Consider the following 24,052-nt stretch of genomic DNA (forward strand, 5'->3'; position numbering starts at 1 on the left):
ATTTTTTATTGGGTTGTCTTTTCTCGTTGAGTTTTGAGTTCTTTATATACTCTGGAATTTCTCAGGCTTATGTATTAACACATCTTCTTCCTGTCTATGGCTTGTCTTTTTTCCTACTTTGATTGTATCTTTTGACAAACTGAAGCTCTCAATTATAATGAAGTCCACTTTACCAATATTTTCTTTTATAGTTTTTATATGTAATTTTTTTTTATGTCTCCAGGGTCATGAAGATATTCTCCTATGTTCTTTTTAGAAATCTTATTGTTGTACCTTTCACTATGATCCATCTCAAAGCAATGCTTCTGTATGGTGGGAGGGAGGGTCAAGGTTCATTTTTTTTCTCATATGGATATCTAATTGTTCCAGCACCATTTATTGTTAAAAAAAATTTTTCCCTACTCAATAGCACTGGCACCTTTCTATAAAATGATCATGTTTGAGTCTATTTCTGGACACTATTTTGGACTCTATTCTGTGGTGTATGTTTTCAGACTCTATTCTTTTTCAAAATTGTCCTTTTGTCTCTATAGAAATCTTAATATCATCCTGTCAACTTCCACAAGTAAATCAGCTGGGATTTTGATTGGGATTGTCTTGAGTGTATAGGTTAAATCAGGAAAATTGACATTTTAACAAAATTGAGTTTTCCAATCCATGAATATGGTATATATCTTCATTTATTTAGGCCTTTAAAGTTTTCTTTCAGCAATGTTTCAGTGTTTCGTAGTTTTCAGTGTAGAGGTCTTCTGTATCTTTCACTAGATTACTAAACATTTGATGAGTTTTGATGCTGTTAAAAACAGCACCTTCAAAGTTCATTTTTCCAGTTATTTCTTGCTAGTACACAGAAATACAATTACTTTTTGTGTACTGACCCAGCAACCATGCCAAATTCATTTATTTATTTTTATTTTTTTAAAGATTTTTATGTATTTATTTGCCAGAAAGAGGGAGAGACTGAGTGTACACAAGCAGAGGGAGCTGCAGGCAGAGGGAGAAGCAGGCTCCTCGCTGAGCAGGGAACCCAATGTGGGACTCGATCCCAGGACTCTGGGATCCTGACCTGAGCCGAAGACAGCCGCTTAACCAACTGAGCCACCCAGGCACCCCTATTTTTATTTTTTAAAATATTTATTCATTTTTTTGGTGGGGGGAGAAGCCTAGGGAGAAGGGAGAGAGGATCTCAAGCAGACTCCATGCTGAGCTCAGAGTCCAATGCAGGGCTTGCTCTCATGACCTGAGATTACAACCCAAGCCAAAACCAGGAGTTGTACACTTAACTGACTGCCCCACCCAGGCATCCCCAAATTCATTTATTTTTAAAACTTTAAAATAAAACTGATACAGAAAACCATTTTGGGTGTGTGTTTTTAATTGTTGAATTATTGGGATAAACCCTTCTTGGTTATGATACATTATCCTTTTTATGTATTACTGGATTCAATTTTCTAAAATTTTAGGATTTTTGCACCTATCACTGAATATTTTGACCTATACCTTTTTTTTTTTTTTTTTTTTTTTTTTTTTTTTTTTTTTTTTTTAAAGATTTTATTTATTTATTTGACAGAGATAGAGACAGCCAGCGAGAGAGGGAACACAAGCAGGGGGAGTGGGAGAGGAAGAAGCAGGCTCATAGCAGAGGAGCCTGATGTGGGGCTCGATCCCATAACGCCGGGATCACGCCCTGAGCTGAAGGCAGGTGCTTAACCGCTGTGCCACCCAGGCGCCCCGACCTATACCTTTTTTTTAAAGACTCTAATCATTTGAGAGAGAGAGACAGAGATAGTAACAGAGAGCATGAGCAGGGAGAGGGAGAAGCAGGGCTTGACCGCAGGACCCCAGGATCATGACCTGAGCTAAAGGTAGATGCTTAACTGACTGAGCCACCCAGGCGCCCCTAATTTTTTTTCCTTTCCTTGAAATGTCTTTGTCAGATTTTGTCATTAGAGTCATGCTGGTCTCATAAAATCAATGTGCTACCTCTTTCTCTATTTTCTATAAGAGATATTTTTATAGGATTGCTATTTATCTTCCTTATACATTTGAAGAATTCATATCAGTGAAGCCATTTTCTTTGTGAGAAGGTATTTAGGATTAAATTTCTTTAACAGGTATAGCACTATTAAAATATGCTAAATAGGACTATTCAGATTCTCTTTGGGCCAATTGTCATAGGTGTACTTTTCAAAAAACTTGTCAATTTTGTCAAGATTGTCAAATTTGTTGGCATGAAGTTATTCACAGTGTCCTTTTGTCTTTTTAGATTAAATTTAGATTTCCAGAAAGATTTGTAGTGATGTCTACTTTTGAATTACTGATATCAGTAATTTGTGTCCTTTCTTTTTATTTATTGCTCCATCTAGCTTGGCATTCAATTATAGCAATCTTAAAGAATCAACTTTTGGCTTTTGATTTTCTCTTGTATGTGTGCTTTCTATTTCATTGATTTCCTCTCTTTTCTTTGTTATGTTCTTCCTTCCACTTTCCTTGGGTTTCATTTGTTATTATTTCCCTAGATTTGAGCCAGAAGCTAAGAGAAGGAATAGTATAGGTCACCATAAATATCTGGGAACTGTAACAAATGTGTCTCCTGAGCTTGTGACCCCTGCTACATTTCTTTAGTGACTCCAAAGCTCTGTAATAAAAATCCCTACTCATTGCTATTAGGGCTTTCCTTTGTATTATTAGGGTAAGCTTATGCTGCCCATGAGACATAATTCAAATGGAATGCTGGCCAAAATTGAAGATTTTTAGGACCAACTTCTATCAGAAATACTTGGGTAGCTCCAGATAATTGTTTAATTTCCTTTGGAGAAATAATTGTAAATTCAGGTTCTTTTGATTCTGTGGCCTAAGACCTGACCCAAAATGTATAGAAAATCCACTCAAGTGTTGTCATTTTGTTAATGTGCCTGAGGATTAGCATCAATTGCTTTTTCTTTTGGCTGATCTCAAAACTATCATCTCTGAGAATTTCTTACCCATTGAGAGCTAACCTCTGAGCCAAAAGCAACTGATGACTGACTGCTAGTTACTAAGCCATTGAAGGGACCAAGCAAAGAATGTCTGATGCAGGACTAAGCATTTAATCCTAGTTTTGGTGTGTGCAAGTGAACAGATAATTCCAACATGAGCTTTGATAAAATGATACCTTTTATCTACTGCATTTGGATAAATTAGAATGACCCTTCCAGTCCTGGGCTGAGGAGACCATAATATATAAATAAGTATATTTAAAAGTATAGATAATCCGATCCTGTCAGCGGACTACCTTTGTGTTGGTAGAGGATTCACACTGGGTTTTGTTCTAAAGCTCTCAGGAGGTTTATTCTGACGTAACCACTAAGACATTCAATGATGATATTTGATGAATACTTCATACCAAGGTCAGAATTATAGCACTGGAGGTAAGTGAAATTTGCAATGCCTCAAAAAATAACTTAAAGGCTTTTTTCCATCTTCATGATTTTGAAATAAAAAATTTACTCATATTACAAAATAAATAGCTTTAAGAAATCTAATCACTAAGATTACTTCTAGCCTTAACATTTGATGACATTTTATGTAGAGTATAATTGCAAGGATATTCTTAGCGACATCTAAAAGTTAAGTTCTTCAATGGAGACCCTAAAAAGGATCCGGAAAGACTGACTAAGAATCTGTGATCTTCCTTGTGTTTGGAGTGTCTTATAATCATAAGCAGTCATCTTTGGTATAATCCCTACTTCCCCTTACAACTCCTTTTTCTTTTCCTGGACACCTGAACTGCCCTTCTCTGCCCTATATCTATATCCCAAGTTGAATCTTTATTATTTTTTTCTAAATGTTCCTCTCCCAAAGTAAAAACTGATAATGACTTAAATTGTGAGCTTTCTCCATGATTTTTGCATAGAGGGCTCTCAAAGACCAAAATACTCTAATACTCAAATGAATGACTCTCTCTAATGATAGAATTTCTGGTGCCATACCAGTATTTCATTCAGTAAATATTTATTAAGCTCTAGTACATACCAGATAGTTTAAAGAGGTAGAGATAAAGAATGAACATGACAGACAGACAACTTTTCTGCCTACATAGAACTTAGATTCTAGTTGGGGAGAGAAATAACATATATAATATATAATGTATATAATAATAACATATAATATCAATAAAATATATCAGTAATAATATAATAATAATATATAATATCAAGTAGAGATGAGTGTTGTAAAAAAATATATAGGTTATGGGGGTAGTGATGGAAGTTGCTGTTTTAGAAGGAGCGTGGTTAGGAAAGATTGAAGTTGGGGAGTGACACTTGAACAGAGGATGTAGGGGAGCAAGCCATATGAATATCCAGGAAAAGAGTGTTCTACAGAAAAGGAATGGCAAATACACAGGCCCAGAGGTAGGAAAGTACTAAGTATTACTGATATAGTAGGACTACAGTATAGTGAGTTGAGAGGAAGAGTGATGGGAGATGGGGCAGAGAGGTAAACAAGGATGAGATAATCTACGGCCTTGTAGATCATGGTAATGACTCTGAATTTTATTTTAAGTCCAAGTAAATAGGAAGTACAAGAGGACTGACATGATCTGACTTACAATACTCTGGCTGCTGTGTGGTTACTGGATTTACACAGGGGCAAAAGTGGGAGCAGAGAGGATAGTTGAGAAGCTATTACAGTGGTCCAAATGAGAGATGAAGTAGCTTGGACAAAGGAAATACTGCTGGCCTGATTTATTGTTTGGAAAGGGCACATCATAAATCACACTACTCTCAGCTTCACCTCCCACTATATAAACCATGAATAAGAGACAACTCCAAAACTAACAATGTTCTCTTCTACACCTGGCTTTTGTTTATTCAGTTCCTACAGCTTTTAATGCCTTCTACTTCCTTTTCTAACCATTAAATCCCAATCATTCTCCAAGAATAAGTTCAAATATTACCTTTAAGAATGGATCATTTCTTGCTCTGTGGACCCACACACTTCATATTTCTGTTACTGAAGTTATTTCATTTCGCTTTGTATATGTGTAAGGAATTATGTTTCTTACCTCCTTTCTTCACTGTAAATTTCTTTTTTTTTTTTTAAAGATTTTATTTATTTATTTGACAGAGATAGAGACAGCCAGCGAGAGGGAACACAAGCAGGGGGAGGGAGAGGAAGAAGCAGGCTCATAGCAGAAAAGCCTGATGTGGGGCTCGATCCCACAACGCCGGGATCACGCCCTGAGCCGAAGGCAGACGCTTAACCGCTGTGCCACCCAGGCGCCCCCACTGTAAATTTCTTAAGGACAGAGACAACACATTTCCCTATGTTTCCACAATACTTAGTAGCACTTGGCATTTAATAAAGACTTTATTAAATGAATGTGGTAAGCTGCTTTCCTTAGGTCACTAATATAATGGCATGTCAGGGTTAATCCTTTCATAAAAGCTAATTCCCATAGTACTAAGATTTCAGTCACTGTTTATATAGTTCTTAATTAACTTTGATTTGGAATAGATTTTTAAAAGGTTGGCATTTCCCAATTTTGCCCCAGAAGCTTATGATTCACCAGCTTTGCACTTTTCCTTAATTTGTCTGTTTATAGTTGGTAGCTTAATGATTTATTTACATTACTCACAAGCTGGGTTCATACTTTTAGGCATTATTTCATTACAAATACCCAGTCTTAGGAACTATAAACCTTTAACAACTCAGATTCATTTTTTCTTTTTTTTTTTTAAAGATTTTATTTATTTATTCGACAGAGATAGAGACAGCCAGTGAGAGAGGGAACACAAGCAGGGGGAGTGGGAGAGGAAGAAGCAGACTCACAGCGGAGGAGCCCGATGTGGGGCTCGATCCCATAACGCCGGGATCACGCCCTGAGCCGAAGGCAGGCACTCAACCGCTGTGCCACCCAGGCGCCCCAGATTCATTTTTTCTAAATGTATTTTTTTCCCATCTCATTTTTTAAAAAAATAAATGACTTACATTTAAACTTGGGAATTACATCAATAAACAGAATGATCTGAAACAATCTCCCAATAATTTCTGCCCCTACCTTCCAGTTTAATTTTAAAGTTAATCAAAGTTTAATCTTAATCAACAGGTTGAGCATAAATATCAATACCACATAAGACCACGTAAGTCTCAAAGGTAGTAAGATATGGGTTTTTTTATATGGGGATTCTTTATCATTTATTCTCTTAAGTTTTTATTTCAATTCCAGTTAGTTAACATACTGTGTAATATTACTTTCAGGTATACAATATAGTGATTTTACATTTCAATACAACACCCAGTGCTTATCACAAGTGCACTCCTTAATCCCTAACACCTATTTAACCCATCCCCCCATCCACCTCCCCTCTGGTAACCATCAGTTTGTTCTCTATAGTTAAGAGTCTGTTTCTTGGTTTGCCTTTCTCTTCCTTTTTTCCCTATGCTCATTTGTTTTGTTTTTTAAATTTCACATGAGTGAAATCATACGGTATTTGTCTTTCTCTGACTGAATTATTTCACTTAGCATAATACTCTCTAGCTCCATCCACATCATTGCAAATAGCAAGATTTCATTCCTTTTTATGAATTCCTACACACACACACACACACACACACACACACACACACTACTTCTTTTTCTATTCATCAGTCGATGGACCCTTGGGCTGTTTCCATAATTTGGCTATTGCAGTATTGGCTGCTAGAAACACTGGGGTGCATGCATCCCTTTGAATTTGTATTTTTTGTATTAATACCTAGTAGTGCAATTGCTGGATCCTAGGGTAGTTCTTTTTTTAACTTTGAAGAACCTCCATATTGTTTTCTAGAGTGGCTGCACCAGTTTGCATTCCTACCAACAGTGTAAGAGGGTTCCCCTTTCTCTACATCCTCACCAACACCTTACATCAATAAACAGAATGATCTGAAACAACTTCCCAATAATTTGTTTTCTTGTGTTGTTTTTAGCCATTCTGACAGGTGTGAGGTGGTATCTCATTGTAGTTTTGATTTGTATTTCCCTGATGATGAGTGATGATGAGCATCTTTTCATGTGTCTGTTGACCTTCTGTATGGCTTCTTTGGAAAAATGTCTCTTGAGGGGTGCCTGCGTGGCTCAGTCATTAAGCACCCAATTCTTGACTTCGGCTCAGGTCATGATCTGAGTCATGAGATGGGACACCCGCACTGGGCTCCATGCTGGGCATGGAGCTTGTTTAAGATTCTCTTCTCTCCCTCTCCTTCTGCCCCTCCACCCACCCTGCTCATGCATGTGTGCTCTTTCTCTCTTAAAAAAATAGTGGAAAATGTCTCTTCAATCTCCTGCTCATTTTTAAGTTGGATTATTTGTTTTTGGGTGTTGAGTTTGGTCAGTTCTTTATAGATTTTGGATACTAACCCTTTATCAAATATGTCATTTGCAAATATCTTCTCCCATTCCGTAGGTTGTTGACTGCTTTCTTTGCTGTGAAGAAGTTTCAAGTCCTAATAGTTTATTTTTGCTTTTGTTTTCCTTGCCTCAGGAGACATATCCAGAAAGAAGTTGCTATGGCCAATGTCAAAGAGGTTACTGCCTGTGTTCCCTTCTAGGATTTTTATAGTTTCAGGTCTCACATTTAGGTCTTTAATCCATTTTGAATTTATTTTTGTGTATGGTGTAAGAAATTGGTCTAGTTTCATCCTTTGCATGTTGCTGTGCAGTCTTCCCAACAGCATTTGTTGAAGACATGGTCTTCTTTCCACTGGATATTCTTTCCTCCTTTGTCAAAGATTAACTGACCATATAGTCGTGGGTTCATTTCTGGGTTTTCTATCCTGTTCCATTAATCTATGTGTCTATTTTTGTGCCAGTACCATAGTGTCCTGATCATTACAGCTTTGTAATATAACTTAAAATCCAGAATTGTGATGTCTGTAGCTTTGCATTTCCTTTTCAAGGTTCCGGGCTATTCAGGGTCTTTTATGGTTCCATACAAATTTTAGGATTGTCTGTTCTAGTTCTGGGAAAAATGCTGGTGGTATTTTGATAGGGATTGCATTAAATGTGTACATTGCTTTGGTAATATAGACATTTTAACAATATTTGTTCTTCTAATCCATGAGCATGGAATGTCTTTCCATTTCTTTGTATCATCTTCAATTTCTTTCATCAATGTTTTATAGTTTTCACAGTATAGGTCTTTCACCTCTTTGGTTAGGTTGCAGTTATCTTACTGCTTTTGATGCAACTGTAAATGGGATTGATTCTTTAATTTCTCTTTCTGCTGCTTCATTATTGGTGTATAGAAATGCAACAGATTTTTGTATGTTGATTTTGTATTCTGCTACTTTACTGAATTTGTGTATCAGTTCTAGGAGTTTTTTGGTGGAGTCTTTCAGGTTTTCTGTACAGAGTATCATGTCATGTGTATTTTTGTTTTATTTATTAAAGTACTACATATTCATTGAAAAAGTCAAACAATACAAGACTAAAATAAAAAGTAAATCTCCCAAACTCATTAAATCCTAACCTGAGAGATAGCAGTAGCAATTGCTGAGTTTGGTGTGTATCCTTCCAAAACTTTATATATGATATATGCATTCTTATATATGTGTATGAGTGTGTGTGTAATATATATATTCTTCTGTTCATTCATGCATGAGCCAGTATCATGAATGTGCTAGGTGCTGGATATACAAAAATAAGCAAAAACAGACACAGTATTTTTCCTCATGGAGCTTACAGTCTAGCATACGTGCATACAAATATGCATATACATGTATGTTTTAAAGATAAAAATTGAGGATCAGAAAAGACCAGTAAAAGTATAACACTCCAAAGTGAGGGGCACACCCCAAGGTGCACTTCTTTTACCTACAATAACAAAAACAGAGTTTATAGGCTCGTGGAGGGAACATGTCTGGATTTGGTTTGGTTGTGAGAAGCAGAAGATAAAGGGCTGAAGAGTACACAGCTGGTCAGTGAGGCAGTGGAGAAGAATCTCTGTGTTATGAGAAGCCCCCCAGCTGCCTATATCCACTGGCTGGGAAAATGTAGAGGCTACAAAAAATCACATACACAACAATCTTAGATCATCATAAACTTAATTTCTGCAAGCCTGAATCATGGCCCTGGTCTCCTTTCCACACGAATCTCCTGCAAATAGTTGTAAAAAAGTACCTCAATTAAAGATAAGTTACCACAGCTCAATAGCAAAAACTAATAACCCAACTTAAAAATGGGCTAAAGACGTGAATAAGTATTTCCCAAAAGAAGACATACAAATGGCCAACAGGTGTATTCAAAGATGCTCAACATCACTAATCATCACATAAATGCAAATCAAAACCACAATGAGGGGTGCCTGGCTGGCTCAGTCAGTAGAACATATGACTCTTGATCTTGGGGTTGAGCGTTCAAGCCCCATGTTGGGTATAGAAATTACTTAAAATCTAAAAAAGAAAAACCACAATGAGGTATCACTTACACCTGTCAGGATGGCTATTACATATATTTAAAAAAAGACAACAACTGTCGGTGAAGATGTGGAGAAATTGGTACCCTTGTACATTGTTGGTTGGAATTCAAAATGGTACAGCCACTATAGAAAACAGTAGAGAGGTTCCTCAAAAAGTTAAAAGTAGAACTACCATATGATCCTGCAATCCCACTTCTAGTATTTATCCAAAATAATTCAAGTCAGGATCTTGAAGAGATAGCCAAGATATGACAACAATGTAAATATCCATTGAGGGACGAATAAAGAAAATGTGGTATGTACATGTAACAGAATACTATTCGGCCTTTAAAAGGAAGAAAATTCTTCAATATGTGACAATATGGATGAACCTCAAGGACATTACATTAAGTAAAATAAGCCAGTCAGGGAAGGACAAAAACTGTATGATTCCACTTATATGAGATAACTAAAAGAGTCAAATTCATAGAATCAAAGAGTGGAATGGTGGTTGCCAGCAGCTGGGGGCAAGAAAAATGAAGAAATGTTAGTCAATAGGCATAAAGTTACAGCTAAACAAGATGAGTACATTCTAGAGATCTGCTGTACAACCTGGTACCTGTGGTAAACAACAGGATACTGTATACTTAATGCTTTGTTAAGAGGATAGATCTCATGCTAAGTGTTCTTAGCACAACAAAATAAAACTTCAAAAAAGATGTAAGAAATAACAGTATAAGATACTACTTGAAAATGAACTGAGAGGAATAGGAAAAAAGAATGGTAGGAAAATTCTTAGCAGAGACCTATTGTTATAAAGCAGAATAAAATCATGACCAAGTATGTCACCTGAATTTCAAAATATTAATTAAGGAATCATGTCCATAAAATAAGAATATAAAGGAGGGATTTAAGAGCTCAAGAATGGCTGGTAGATAAAAGAAAATGAAATATGAACCATTTTAGAAATAAAGAAGGAAATGAGAAGAAAAAAATAAAACCATCATAGAAATAAGGGTAAAATTGAAAGCGGCAAAAGACAGAAGAGACATTGCTGAATTATCAAAAAGAACATAGAAAACAAGAGAAAAACAAGCAAAATGAAATGAAAATTGAAATTGTTCTAAAAATCTTCAGGCTCCCTCATCAATTAATGAGTTAAATAAAATTTTTGACACATGTTCATTTTATATTTGTATGACAGTCATGGTTATATCTTTAAAAAATTATTGACCAAAATGCTTAATGGATACAAAACCAGGTAAATTATGTTGTAAAACTCATGGACTACTTCAACTCATCTTCTCTTGGCTCCCAGATTGAATTTCAAGTGCCAACAAAACTTCGATGAATATTTTTTTTCTTTTCTATTGAGTTTATGTTTCGTTTTGTTTCTGGTTTGTGTACAGCCAATGTCATTCCCCGCCCTGGTACCAGCAATGAATGGGAATATGGTTTGGCTATTTGTTGAGTAAACGGATTAATGGATTATGTCTCTGGGTAAGAAACAACAGACAATTTAATTTGTTAGTCTTTTTTGTTATTCTTTTTGCCCATTTTGAGCTCAGATTAAACAATTATTTCATGCCTGCTGGGAGGGAGAACAGCCCTCTGGTATCTATCTAGACCGGTGAGTTTCTGTGTTTACTCTTGATCTGTAGCTGAAGTTGTAGCTCTGAATCCATAAGCTCCCTATGTCTGTGTCTATGTGTCAATAATCGAGATAGGCCTTGACCGCACATCATGTGAGTGTGAAATATTTCCCCATCTCTGGCTGGTCTCCACAAATTTGATGATAAAGTCTTCTATGTTCAAGGAGCTCTGTCCTGGTTTATAGACATAAGTGAGCACTTATATAAAATATTCTTAAAGTTCTCACAAAAAGAAAATTAAACTAATATTTTTAAATGTGCTAAACCAGAGTGTTCTTATAAAAAAAATTCTGCCAACTCAGAAACATTTTAAGATTCCAAAGTTAAGGTAAATCTTGGCAAGCGAGATTAGTTTAATAATTTCGGTTTAAAAGAAAGAGCTAGGTCTTTTTTGTGGTTTATTTTTATAAAGTATAAAACAAGCATACATTTAATTTTACTGGGGTCTCTTTTTCCTAAATGCATACAGGTTTATTGATTAATATTACACAGTTCTTATACGTAACATTTAAGATGATAAAAAATATAAAGTGTATTCAACTAAAATTGAATCACTGTTCTGACAAACTTAGTTTCAGCTGTAATTATGGGCTGTAGTATATTAGGTTTTAAATAGTTTCCAAGACATTTAGTTAACTTAAAATGCTGGACTACTATTAAATTGAGTCAATTAATAAATAATTACTGGATAAAAAGATAAATTTTAATTAAAATCAAATACTTAAATATTGATTACAAAGCATAGATTTAAGTTTTATACTATTGCTTCTTATTTTTATATGCTATAGAGAGATGGTATCTTTGAGTCATGTTACTGAATGTGTTCATTTTTCCTTTTTACAAGGATGGGTGTGGCCACAGAGAACAATGCTATAAATGCTCATGAATCCTGCTAATTTGCTATAGTGCTTATAAAAGACGGTTCTCAACTGCACCCCTCTGAATTTTCTTTTTGAAATAAAAATTATTTTGGTTAAAATAACAATTAAAATAAGTGGTTGACGTATTATGAGCAATAGTAACAAAGTAACAGTGAACAGTGTTTTGTTTTTAAAGGATAATGCAATTTATTCCTAAAGCAATGGTTCTCAAGCTTCTGTTCTCAGAACCCCTTTGCACTCTGAAAAAATTAAGAACTTCCAAAGAGATTTTGAGAAATTCTTTTAAAAAAAAAAGATTTTATTTATTTGAGAGAGAGAGCACGCACGTGCACAAGTCTGTGGGGGGAGGGGCAGAGGAAGAGGGAGAAGCAGACTCCCTGCTGAGCAGGGAGCCCACCACGTGGCTCAGTCCCAGGACCCCAAGATCACGACCTGAGCTGAAGGCACCCAGGTGCCCCCCCAAAGAGATTTTTCAAATGCAGATTGTATCTATCAATAACTGCCATATTATAAATCAGAACATAAAATTTAAGTATATTTACTGACTGAACTTATTTGAGACAAAATCACCGAACGCTAATGTCAATTTTCAAAAAAATTATATTTAAAAAATCAACGAGAAGACTGTGGAAAATTTTCGAAAAGCTCTTTTATCTGACTTAATAGAAATAGCTACATTCTCATATCCGCTTCTGTATTCCATCTATTACAATATCACATATCACATAGCTTCTGGAAAACGACATGTCTTAGTATTACGAAAATAGTTTTGACCTGGCAAATCACCAAAAAGTTTGTCAGTTTGTTTCAGAATATAAAAGAGCATATAATGAAGGACTGATTTGAAAGTAAATTTTATTTGACCTGGTTTAAATCTGAGTCTGAGATAAAGCTCTGTAATGTATTTAAATGTAGCAAAATTATCTTGATTTTAATGGGCTTGCTTGCTTGGTTTATTGATTAATGTCTTCACTTACAATAAGAAAGGTTATTCTTTATTCTCTATGTAATCTGCCTAGATAGCAGATTCTGTGTTTTACCAGAATAATTTTCTGATCTTTATGTTGTGTTTATTACATCTTTATTCTTGATCATTTAATGGCAAACAAAGTACAAAGTTTCCTCATTTATCAAAGAGCTAAAGTTCTTTAAAACTCTGTTACCTCCTATGCTTCTTTTTAAAATGTTTTGATGTCATTTTGCTTAGGTAGGTAAACAAGTGTTGTTTCTGAGGCATCCATGATCCTATCTTAATCAAGTACCCAAATCATCTCTAACAACTCTTGATTTTGTCTTCCAAAAAGTCATATCCCTGCTATAAAAGATAAAAGTTTTTATAAGTGTTCAGGATGTCTTTTAAACCTAAAACTATCTTTGAGATTTCTAAAAGGGACCCTGGAAAAGTGCAAAAATTCATTCTTCCTCCCCATAAAGAGAGAAATGTGAGAATTAGGTTCATTTGATGGGTTACTATTGTTTAAGAGTTGCATGAGAAGAGTTGCAAAACTGAAGAGATGCTTAGCTTTCCTTGTATTAAATTTTTAGAAGTAAAAAATTATTAACATAAAATTTTCAGAAATTGTATACCTTCTGAGCAGTTCCTGAAAATTACTATCTTGAGAGTAAAACTTCAAGAGAAACACTAATCATAACTCTTATACATTTTTTTTCAAAAATGGACAGAATATCAAGACAGAGGATCAACAAGGAAAGAGATGTGAACAACACTATAAACCAAGTAGGCCTAACAGGCATATAGAGAATACTCTACCCAACAACAGCACAAATCACATTCTTCTCAAGTGCTCATGGAATATTCTGCAGTATAGAACATATAGCTGGCTACAAAACAAGTCTCAATAAATTTAATAAGACCGAAATCATATAAAGTATATTCTCTGACCACAATAGAACAAAGCTAGAAATCTGTAACAGAGAAAAAAGTGGAAAATTCATAAATATGTGGAAATTAAACAACATACTCTTAAATAATCAATAGGCCAAAGAAAAACATCACAAGAGAAATACAAAAATATGTAGAAATTTAAAAAAACAAAGACACAACATACCAAAACTTATGGGATACAGGGAAGGCAGTATTCAGAAGGAAATCTATAGCTGTAAAGATCTACATTTAAAATAAAGATTTGAAAGCAACAAACCAACTTTAAACCTTGAGTAACTAGAAGAAGAGCAAGCTAAACCCAAACTTACCAGAAAGAAGGAAATAATAAAGAACAGATAAAAATGAAACAAAGAATAGCAAAAAATTGAATCAAGGAAATAAAAAATCAGAATCTTTTCATGATAAAGAAAAAAACTACTCAGAAAACTAGAAATAGAAGGGAATATATTCAGCCTAATAGAGAACATTTACAAAAAACACAGGTATCACAGTCAATTGTGAAAGACTGAGGCTTTCTCCTTAGGATTAGAAACAAAAGAATGCCTGCTTTCGCTGCTGCTATTCAACACCATACTGGATTTTCTAGTGAGAGAAAGTAGGAAAAGGAAAAAAAGAGAACAAAAGAAATAAAAGGCATCCACATTAGAAAGGAAGAAGCAGAACTATCACTGTTCACAGATGGCATGATTCTATATTTGCATAGAAGATCCCAATGAATCCACAAGAAAAAAAAAGGGCAAGAAAGTGGCAGGGTACAAGATCAACAGGCAAAAATCACTTGTGTTAATCAAACCCAAGGTGAGTGTTATTGGAACCTCCGGTGTACAGCTGGTTGGTCAGAAGCCCAGGTGACAACCTGGGCTTGCGACTGGTGTCTGAAATGGCTGGGTCAGTTCCCCGTAAACTGGGGAACCTAAGGCTACCTCTGGGTAGATAGTGTCAGAACTGAATTGTAGAACACCCAGCTGACGTTACAGAGAATTAGTTGTCGCGGGGAGAAAACCTCCACACGTTTGGTAACCAGAAGTATCAGAAGTGAAGTGTTCTCTGTGAAGGTAAAGAAGACACACGGGAAAGAAAGATACAGGAGGAGAAAAGAACTTCAGGTTTTTCATTTTTAGATTTAATACAATGCAACAATGAAAAGACGAACAACCCAAATAAGTGGGCAAAGGATGTGACAGAAAGTGTTTGTTTTCCAAAAAAGATATATCGATGGCCAATAAACACATGAAAAGTCATTTCACATCATTACTCATTAGAGAAATGCAAATAAAACCACAACGAGATACCACTTCATACTCAATAGAATGGCTGTAATCCAGAAGACATAATAGTAAAGTGGTGGCAAGGAGGTAAAGAAATCAGAAATCTCATTCAGTGCTTGTGGGAATGAGAATGGTGAGGCTGCTGTGGAAAACAGTTTGGCAGTTCTGCAAAAAAATTAAACATTAATAATGTCCTATGACCCAGCAATTCCACTTCTAGATATAGACCCAAAACATTGAAAGCAGGGACTCAAGTAGATACTTGTGCACCAAGTTCACACCAGCATCATTCACAGTAGCCAAAGCTGAAAACAACCCAAGTGTCCACCAACAGATGAATAAACAAAATGTGGTATATCCATATAATGGAATCTTTTCAGCCATAAAAAAGAATGCAAGTACTGATTTGTCACAACATGGGTGAACTTTAAAAACATTATGCTAAGTAAAATACACCAGTTTACAAAAGGATAAATATTATATGATTCCACTTATATCTAGACAGTACCATTAGAAGTTACCAGGGGCTGGGAGAAACAGGGTACAGAATTATTTCTTAATGGGTACAGGGTTTGTTAGGGATGATGAAAAAGTTTTGGAAATAGGTAGTAGTGAAAGTTTCACAACATTGTGAATGTAATTAATGCCACTGAACCATACACATAAAATGGCTAAAATGGCAAATTTTATGTGTGTGTATATATATATATAAAACCACAGTTAAAAACTGTTATGACATAGTTATATACTGTACCCCAACAGAGAATTTCACCTTCCTTCCATTCTGGTATTATTGGTTACCTTACTAAATTAACGCCATTCAATCTTTGTAATGTACAGACAGTTTTTGTTTTACTCTGATGTTTGCCTGAAGACTATGCTATAAGTGACAGGCAAGAGTTTGCATATTTAACAAAGAAGGACAGTCTCAGAGCCTCACAGAAAAGTACTATATCACGTACTTCAAACTGCTGACATGTCAGAAGAGACTCTTGATTATAGGTTTCTGAGCTGACAAGGCATAGACAACTTTGAGACCATACCAGTGCACTTAATGAGGATTTCCAGGGTTTTTTCCTAGTCTAAAAGCATACAATTTTATAAAAGCAGACTACTGACCCAAGATCCAGCAGAACATCAATTACCTAAGACTGAATAAATTGATGAGGGAAATTTTATTGTGGTTATGTATTTGGAATATCGTTGGTGTTGTTTTAACGTTCCATTTTCTGAATATATGAGAAAATCCTCTTTCTTTATAAATTATTTGTAACTCAAAACAATTTAGCAGACACCACTTCTGTAAACTGAATTAAAATATTTTAAAATAATATGGTTCTCATTCACCTCTTCCCTCTTAGCCCTCCTTCTGAATTCAGAAACTTTTATCAAGTCTCCCTACTTTTCATTGCAATATAGTTATTTACATTAGTTATATAAAAATCTGTCCTTTTTTCTCCTTTTAAATAATAGTTTATTAGTTTATACGTTTTTACATTTTTTTATCATGGTTACAGAGACTTGACAGGAGATTAGGTTTAAGCTTGAATACTCCAGATTTTTACACAAGAGAATTGAAAGACAAATACCATATGATTTTACTCATATGTGGAATTTAAGAAATAAAACACCCAAGAAAAGGGAAAAAATAAGAGAGAGGTAAAGCAAGAAACAGACTCAATTATAGAGAACTATCTGATGATTATGAGAGGGGAGAGTAGTAGGATGATGGGTTAAATAATGTGATAGGTTATTAAAGAGTGCACATGTCATGATGAAAACAGACTGATGTATGGAACTGCTGAACTACTATATTGCACATCTGAAACTAGTACAGCAGTGTATGTTAACTACCTGGAATTAAAATAAAAACTTAAATTAAAAAAATAAGAAATGTACTCACGATCTGCTATTCCGTTTAACCTTATATACTACAGCATCAAAACCTAAAAACCAATTGTTGTCCTTTTCTTAAAACCAAGATATAAGTGGACAAATTGATTGTACAACCAAGGCCTTATATGGAGTATCATACTTGCGAATGACAGCCATTTAATCAGGTATGATAAGATAATCTCAATGCATAAGGTTGATCTTACCTCAACTTTATGGAGCACATGCCTACAAAATCCCCTCAAGGAATTATCCTGGTACCTGATTTACAGGGTCCCAGTATAAAGGTGGTAGGGAGTTCACGTTCCAAGAGGTCAGGAAACTTCAGTAAATTTCAGGGACCTTGAGAAAAAGATGACTTTCATCTAAATTACAGGTGCTACAGGTGAAATCTGGTAGAGAGGGTTTCTTCGCTCTGGTATCCTAGCTTCAGAATAGCAAAAGATAACAAAATTCACACACAATTCAATTTGCATATACTTGTAAATTCACCTCCTAATTGCCTATGTGTGTCTTTAATTCTCCTTTGAACCACCTGTAACATCTCAGTGGTTCCTTTATTAATTAATGAGTTAAATAAAATCTTTGACAAGTGTTTAAAAAAATAAAAATGGAAATTAAAACTCTAAGAGAGAAAATGATACATTTGGAAGACAGGCAAAGGAGACCCAAACATACGAAGTTCCCAAGGAAGAAAACTGAAATAATGAAATAAAAACAATTGTTCAAAAACAGTTCTCTGATTTATTTCATTTACCATAATGCCCTCTAGGTTCATTCATGCCATTGTAAGTGGCAGGATTTCCTTCTTTTTTAAGGCTGAATGTTTCATTGTATATACATATTGACATATTTTCTTCATCTACTCATCTTTTGATGAACGCTTAAGACTACTTCCTTGTCTTGTCAATTGTGAATAATGTTGCAATGAATATGGGGGTGCAGATATCTCTTTGAGTTAGTGATTTCGTTTCCTTTGGATATATACTCAGAAGTAAAATTTCTAGACCATTCTATTTTTAATTTTTTGAGGAACCTCCATAACCCTTTTCCATAGTGGCTGTATCAATTATACATTCCCACCAAGGTGCACAAGAGTTCTCTTTTCTCCACATCCTCTTCAGCACTTTTATCTCTTGTCCTTTTGATAATAGGCATTCTTTTAAAGAAGTTTTAGGTTCACAGCAAAATTGGGTGGAGAATACAAAGTTCCCACATATACCAAACCCACCCCCCTCAAAGAACATCCCTCACTACTGAACATTCCGTGTCATAGTGCTACATTTGTTACAATCAATGAACCTGCAGGGACACATCATTTTCACCTAAAGTCCATAGTTATATTAGGGTTCACTCCTGATGTATGTTTTATGGGTTTTGACAAATGTATAATGACAGGTATCTACCACTGTAGTATCATACAGAATAGTTTCACTGCCCTAAAAATTCTCTGTGTTCTGTTTATTCATCCTTTCATCCCCAACTAACCTCTGTCAACCAGTGATGCTTTTATTTTCTCCACAGTTTTTACTTTTCTGGAATATCATATAGTTGGAATCATGTGGTATGTAGCCTTTTCAGATTGGCTTCTTTCACTTAATAATATGCATTTAAGATTCCTCCATGGGGCGCCTGGGTGGCTCAGTCGGTTAAGTGGCTGACTCTTGATTTCAGCTCAGGTCATGATTTTAGGGTCCTAATTCCAGCCCCACACTGGGCTCCATGCTCAGCAGGGAGTCTGCTTCAGGATTTTCTCTCTCCCTCTGCCCTTCCCCCTACCCTTTCCCTCTCTGTCTCAAATAAATAAATATTTTTTAAAAAAGACTCCTCCATGACTTTCCATGGCTTAATAGCTCATTTCCTCTTATCTCTGATTAATATTTCATTGTTTGGACATACCACAGTTTATTTATCCATTCACCTCCTGAAGGATATCTTGGCTGATTGCAAGTTTAAGCAATTATGAATAAAGCTTCTATAAACATACATGTGCAGGTCTATGCGTGGACATAAGTTTCCAATTTATTTGGATAAATACCAGAAAGTACAGTTGTTGGAATGTATAGTAAGAGTTTTATAAGAAAGTATCAAATTGTCCTCCAAGTGTCTATGCCATTTTGCATTCCTGCCAGCAATGAGCAAGAGTTTCCTATTGCTCCACATACTCGCCAGCATTTGGTAGTGCCAGTGTTTTAGATTTTTGCGATTCTAATACGTATGTAGTAATATCTCATTGTTTTAATTATCAATTCTATAATGATATATAGACAGAGATACAGACATAGAAATATATAGTTATATATACATAGTCCAGCTATGTTCCTAGAACGAAGAAACTGATTTTTCAGTGGACAGCATTCTGACATACTTTTTAAATAAAAGTCATTGAAGCTATGAATTTTCCTCTGAGAACTGCTTTAGCACTTTAGATTCTGTTATAAAGTATTTTCAAGATCATTATTTTCTAGGTATTTTGTAGTTCCTGTGTTTTAAAATGTCCAAGTGGTCAAGGGTTTTGTCCTGACTCCATCAATTCCTTGTTTTATTGCATTGTGATCAGATAACATTGTTTTATTTCTATGTCTTAGAATTTATTCAGGTTTTCCTTTTCAGGCTATAGTGTATATTTCTATTAAATCTTCTATAAATTTTATTTAGGTATTCTCTATCCTTTCTTTTTGTCTTTATCCCTTTAAATGGTTATCATAGATTGAGAAAGGTGAATTAAATTTCATGTTTATGTTCTTCCTTATAATTCCGATAGTTCAATATCAAAATCCATCAAAGATATCACATATACACAAAAGGAAAAAAACAAACCAATAATTGCTAAATTTTAGGAAACCACATTCATCAACAGTTATAATAACACACCATGATCAAGTAGGGTTTATTCCAGAAATGCAACGATGACTTAATTTTGGAAATCTATTACTTTAATTCAATATATTAATACTTCAAAAGAGAATAACCATATGGTTATCTCTACAGAAGCTGAAAAGGCATGTAATTCAATTCAATATTGATTTTTAAAATTCTAACTAAAATAGGAACAGATGGACAAAACACAAAAAAGTATGCTTTAATCTAAAAGCCAATACCATCCTTAATGAAAAAACAGTAGCAAGTTACTATATTACTTTAAAAGGTTTACTACCCAGAATTAGAGCTTGATTAAATGAGACATGAAATCTAGTGACCTAAGGGTAATAATGTCATATTGAACAATAATGATCCTATTTTTATACTCAATACTATACTTCCATAAAAAACAAAGTAAAAAATATTTTTACTGCAAGCAGTGTGTCAGAGAGTCAAAGTACAGACATATAGTAGGGAAAAAATTAGTCACCATACAATCATTTGACTGGCTATCAAGTACTAATGTGGCACAAATTTCTGGTGATAAAGACTGGGTTATTCAGACTTGAAACACCTTTTATAACTGTGTTACCAAACTCCCAGTTCCCACCGTACCTGTTTCTTTCAGGAGATTCCAGATTTCTCTGCATTTATGGATTTGCTCAAGTGCACGATTCAGTAACTTGGTCTATTTGGCAACAATGCAATACGAAAATCAGCCTCAGCCAGACAAAACTTTAAGCAAATTAAAATATCATATTCATTAAAAGCCATTAAAAATAAAATGATAGAAAAATTAGTTTAAACTGAACATTTTATAATTTATATAAAAATATTAACCTCTAATTGTATTTTTCTTTTTTTAAGTTTTTATTTATTTCTTTGAGAGAGAGAGAGAGAAAGCACAAGCAGGGGGGAGTGGCAGAGGGAGAAAGAGAAGCATACTCCCCACTGAGCAGGGAGCCCAATGTAGGACTCGATCCCAGGGCCCTGGGATCATGACCTGAGCCAAAGGCAGACACTTAATCAAATGAGCCACCCAGGTTCCCCTATTTGTATTTTTCTTAATGTCCCAGAAAATGAAGATTAAGTAGAAAATCTTGAGCACTATCAATTTTAATACTCCAGGACAGAAGAGTAGCACTTCTAGAATGGTGGTATGAGGAGTTCCATGGACCCTCTCCCTAGCAAAACAACCATAACTGGTGAAATTATAAAACACAAACATGTAAAGTCTTAGGAAATTGCCAAAAGGGCAAAAAGAAAATGGAAAACCATCTATTCCAGGAAATCTACTAAGTCTCAGTAAGACAGTAAACACCCATGATAGTTGAACTGCTCAGTGTGAGTGCTACTGTAGGTGGGTGTGACCAAGAAGACGGGGCTCCCTCTATTCTCAGCTTCTAGGCTAGGGATTTCCAGAAGGGCCATGCTGCCAGCACTTCTCATCCTCCTCCCCCAGGTCTGTATTATAGGAGCTCTATTATAAAAAGCACAAATGAGAGGCCTGGAGCTCTCTTCCTCTACCCAGTCCCTATAACCAGGCAGGGAAAATTACAATTATTGGGGCTCCATTGCCCTCTCTGCAGCTTGCTTCTAGGACGGAGTTTCCATGCTGGGAGAGGCAAGCTCAGAATGCCAGGGACTATGATTCCTGCCCAGCCCCTTACTCATAGAGCTGGACTGTCACTCTCATAGAAATGTGCCACATCCCCACCTCCAGTTCGAAAACAGTGGTACAGAACTTCTTCTCAGGAGAAGCAGCAGCAGCTCATTAGAAGAGTGAGCTCTGTATCTCTGCCTAAGAAGACTGACTTTAATTGGAACACAGCTTGGGGAAGTTCAAGTCTAAGGCTACTACAAAAAAAAATGGAATTCTGGAGTTGAGTACTTAAAAAGAGGCTGATAGCTCAATGATATCAACATGCAAAACACAAAACCAACCAGAAGTTTACAGAGGGAACCAGGGTAAGAGGAAAGTAAGATCCTTACCACTTTTCAAAGGGGCCTCACATTAATTGTATCACATTGTGGAACAATTTATGCCAAAAAGCATTTTTAAGCACACACATGGACATGCAAATGCACACACACGCACTCACGGCCCCCCCCCCCACAAAGCAACCAACGTAGTAATTAGTCCAGATAAACATCTGGGTTAATATCAACAAGAGACCATTCAGAAGTTAACAGGGATATCAAGGAAAGAGAAATTATAAAAACAACCCTGCTAAACCACTTCGTAGAGGAGGGGCCAGGGTGACTCCACAGGCAAAGACCATGACCTCTAAGGAGTGATATCAGAAGCTGTCCACTTCTGTACAACTGAGGGAAACAGACTTCATGGAACTAACCCAGCCAAGTCACTAAACCAATAAACAAGCAGGTATTAACAACAACAAACCACAGGGGGGAATGAGTATTCAAAGATGCTTCAATATATTATCTAAAATGTCCAGTTTTCAACAGAAAATTGTGAGATATGCAAAGAAATGGTGATGTATGACCCAAATGCAGGAAAAAAGCAGGCAATAGGAATTGACTGAAAAGGTCCAGATGCTGAACTTAGCAGACAAAGATTTGAAAGCAGCTATTTTAAACATGTTCAAACAACAAAAGGAAATAACACTTTAACAAAGGTTTGATGACAATGTCTCAGGAAATACAGAATCTCAATAAAGGCGGCAGTGGGATAACATATTCAATATGATGAAAGAAAATAACAGTTAACCAACAGTCTAATATCCAGCAAAACTATCTTTCAGAACTGAAAACAAAAAACAAAAAAATTCCCAGATAAACAACGCTGATAGAATTTATTGCTAGCAGAACCATTTTATAAAAATGTTAAGAGAAGTTCTTCAGGCAGAAAACAAAAGACACCAGATAATAATTTGAATCCAAATGAAAAACTGGTAAAAGCAATTATGTAATAATTACATAATTATAAATATATATATTTCTTCTTTCTTCTCTCAACTGTTTTAAAAAGCAATTGTATAAAACCATTGTTTTTTATACCTAATAGATATCCACAGACCATTCCACCAACCCAAGAAGCACAGAAATTCTTCGCAAGTACACATGGCACTTTCTCCAGGATAGACCATATGCTAGGCTGCAACAAAAACTTCAAATATTCTTTAAAAAAAAAACTTCAAATAAAGTTAAAATAACATGAAATCACACAAACTATGTACCCTGACCATAGTGGAATAAGCTTAGAAGTCAATAAGATAATAAAGTTTGGGAAATTCACTAATATGTGGATATTAAATAAGAGATTACTAAATAAACAATGGGTCAAAGAAGAAATTACAATGAAAATTAAAAAATAATTTGAGATGAATGAAAAGAAAACACAACATACCAAAACTTATGGGACGCTCCTCAAGCAGTATGCTGTATGATCTGAATGTATACTCCTCAAGCAATTCATATGTTGAAATCTTAAACCTCAAAGGTACGGGTAATAGTAGGTGGGGCCTTAGGAGGTGCTAAGTCACAAAGGTAGAGCCCTCATGAACGGGATCTGTGCCTTTTATAAGAGGCTTTAGAGAGATCCTTAGCCCTTCCCCCACCATGTGAAGACACAGTGAGAAGGTGCAAACTATGAACCAGGAAGAGGGCCCTCACCAGAGAACACAACCATGCTAGTACCTTGATTGTTGACTTCTAGCCTCAAGAACTGTGAGAAATAAATTTCTGTTGTTTATAAGCTTTCCAGTCTGTGGTGTTTTCGTTATAGCAGCCTGAACAGACCAAGACAGAAAACTGGCACTGAGAGTGGGGTGCTTCTATAACAAATACCTGAAAATATGGAAGCAGTTTTGGAACTGTGTAATGGGTAGAAGCTGGAAGAGTTTGGAGGTGTGCACTAAAAAAAATATACACTGCAGTGAATGAATGGTTAAGAGCAATTCTCATATTTGAAAGAGGACTTCAGCTACCTCCATTTTTTACCTCAGTCTGTACTTTCTAATTGATGAAGCTCTTCTTTTTGGCTTATCTCTTAACTCGGGCAAAAGACCCTTTGGGCAAAGCATCCCGTGATGGGAACCAAACTACCCTCTCAAGCAATAAGGACTGCCCCTCAGCCATCAAGACCCCCTGTGACTGACCCCAAGACAGTGACTGTACCTTCATGTACCTACTGACCTTTGACCCACGT

At 35.5% G+C, this 24,052-nt stretch overlaps 1 protein-coding gene across 2 annotated transcripts in view; it reads right to left on the bottom strand.

The window, feature by feature from the left end:
• TEX11 (testis expressed 11) overlaps positions 1 to 24,052 on the bottom strand; it is a 279,061-nt gene that overhangs the window by 33,521 nt on the left and 221,488 nt on the right. For both annotated transcript variants that reach the window (XM_034649574.1, XM_034649575.1), the window contains exon 25: positions 20,497 to 20,569. In XM_034649574.1, the coding sequence (XP_034505465.1) occupies positions 20,497 to 20,569 (73 nt within the window). The remainder of the gene's footprint in view (positions 1 to 20,496; positions 20,570 to 24,052) is intronic.

The sequence above is a fragment of the Ailuropoda melanoleuca genome, chromosome X (genome assembly GCF_002007445.2).
Source record: "Ailuropoda melanoleuca isolate Jingjing chromosome X, ASM200744v2, whole genome shotgun sequence".
Classification (NCBI taxonomy): domain Eukaryota; kingdom Metazoa; phylum Chordata; class Mammalia; order Carnivora; family Ursidae; genus Ailuropoda; species Ailuropoda melanoleuca.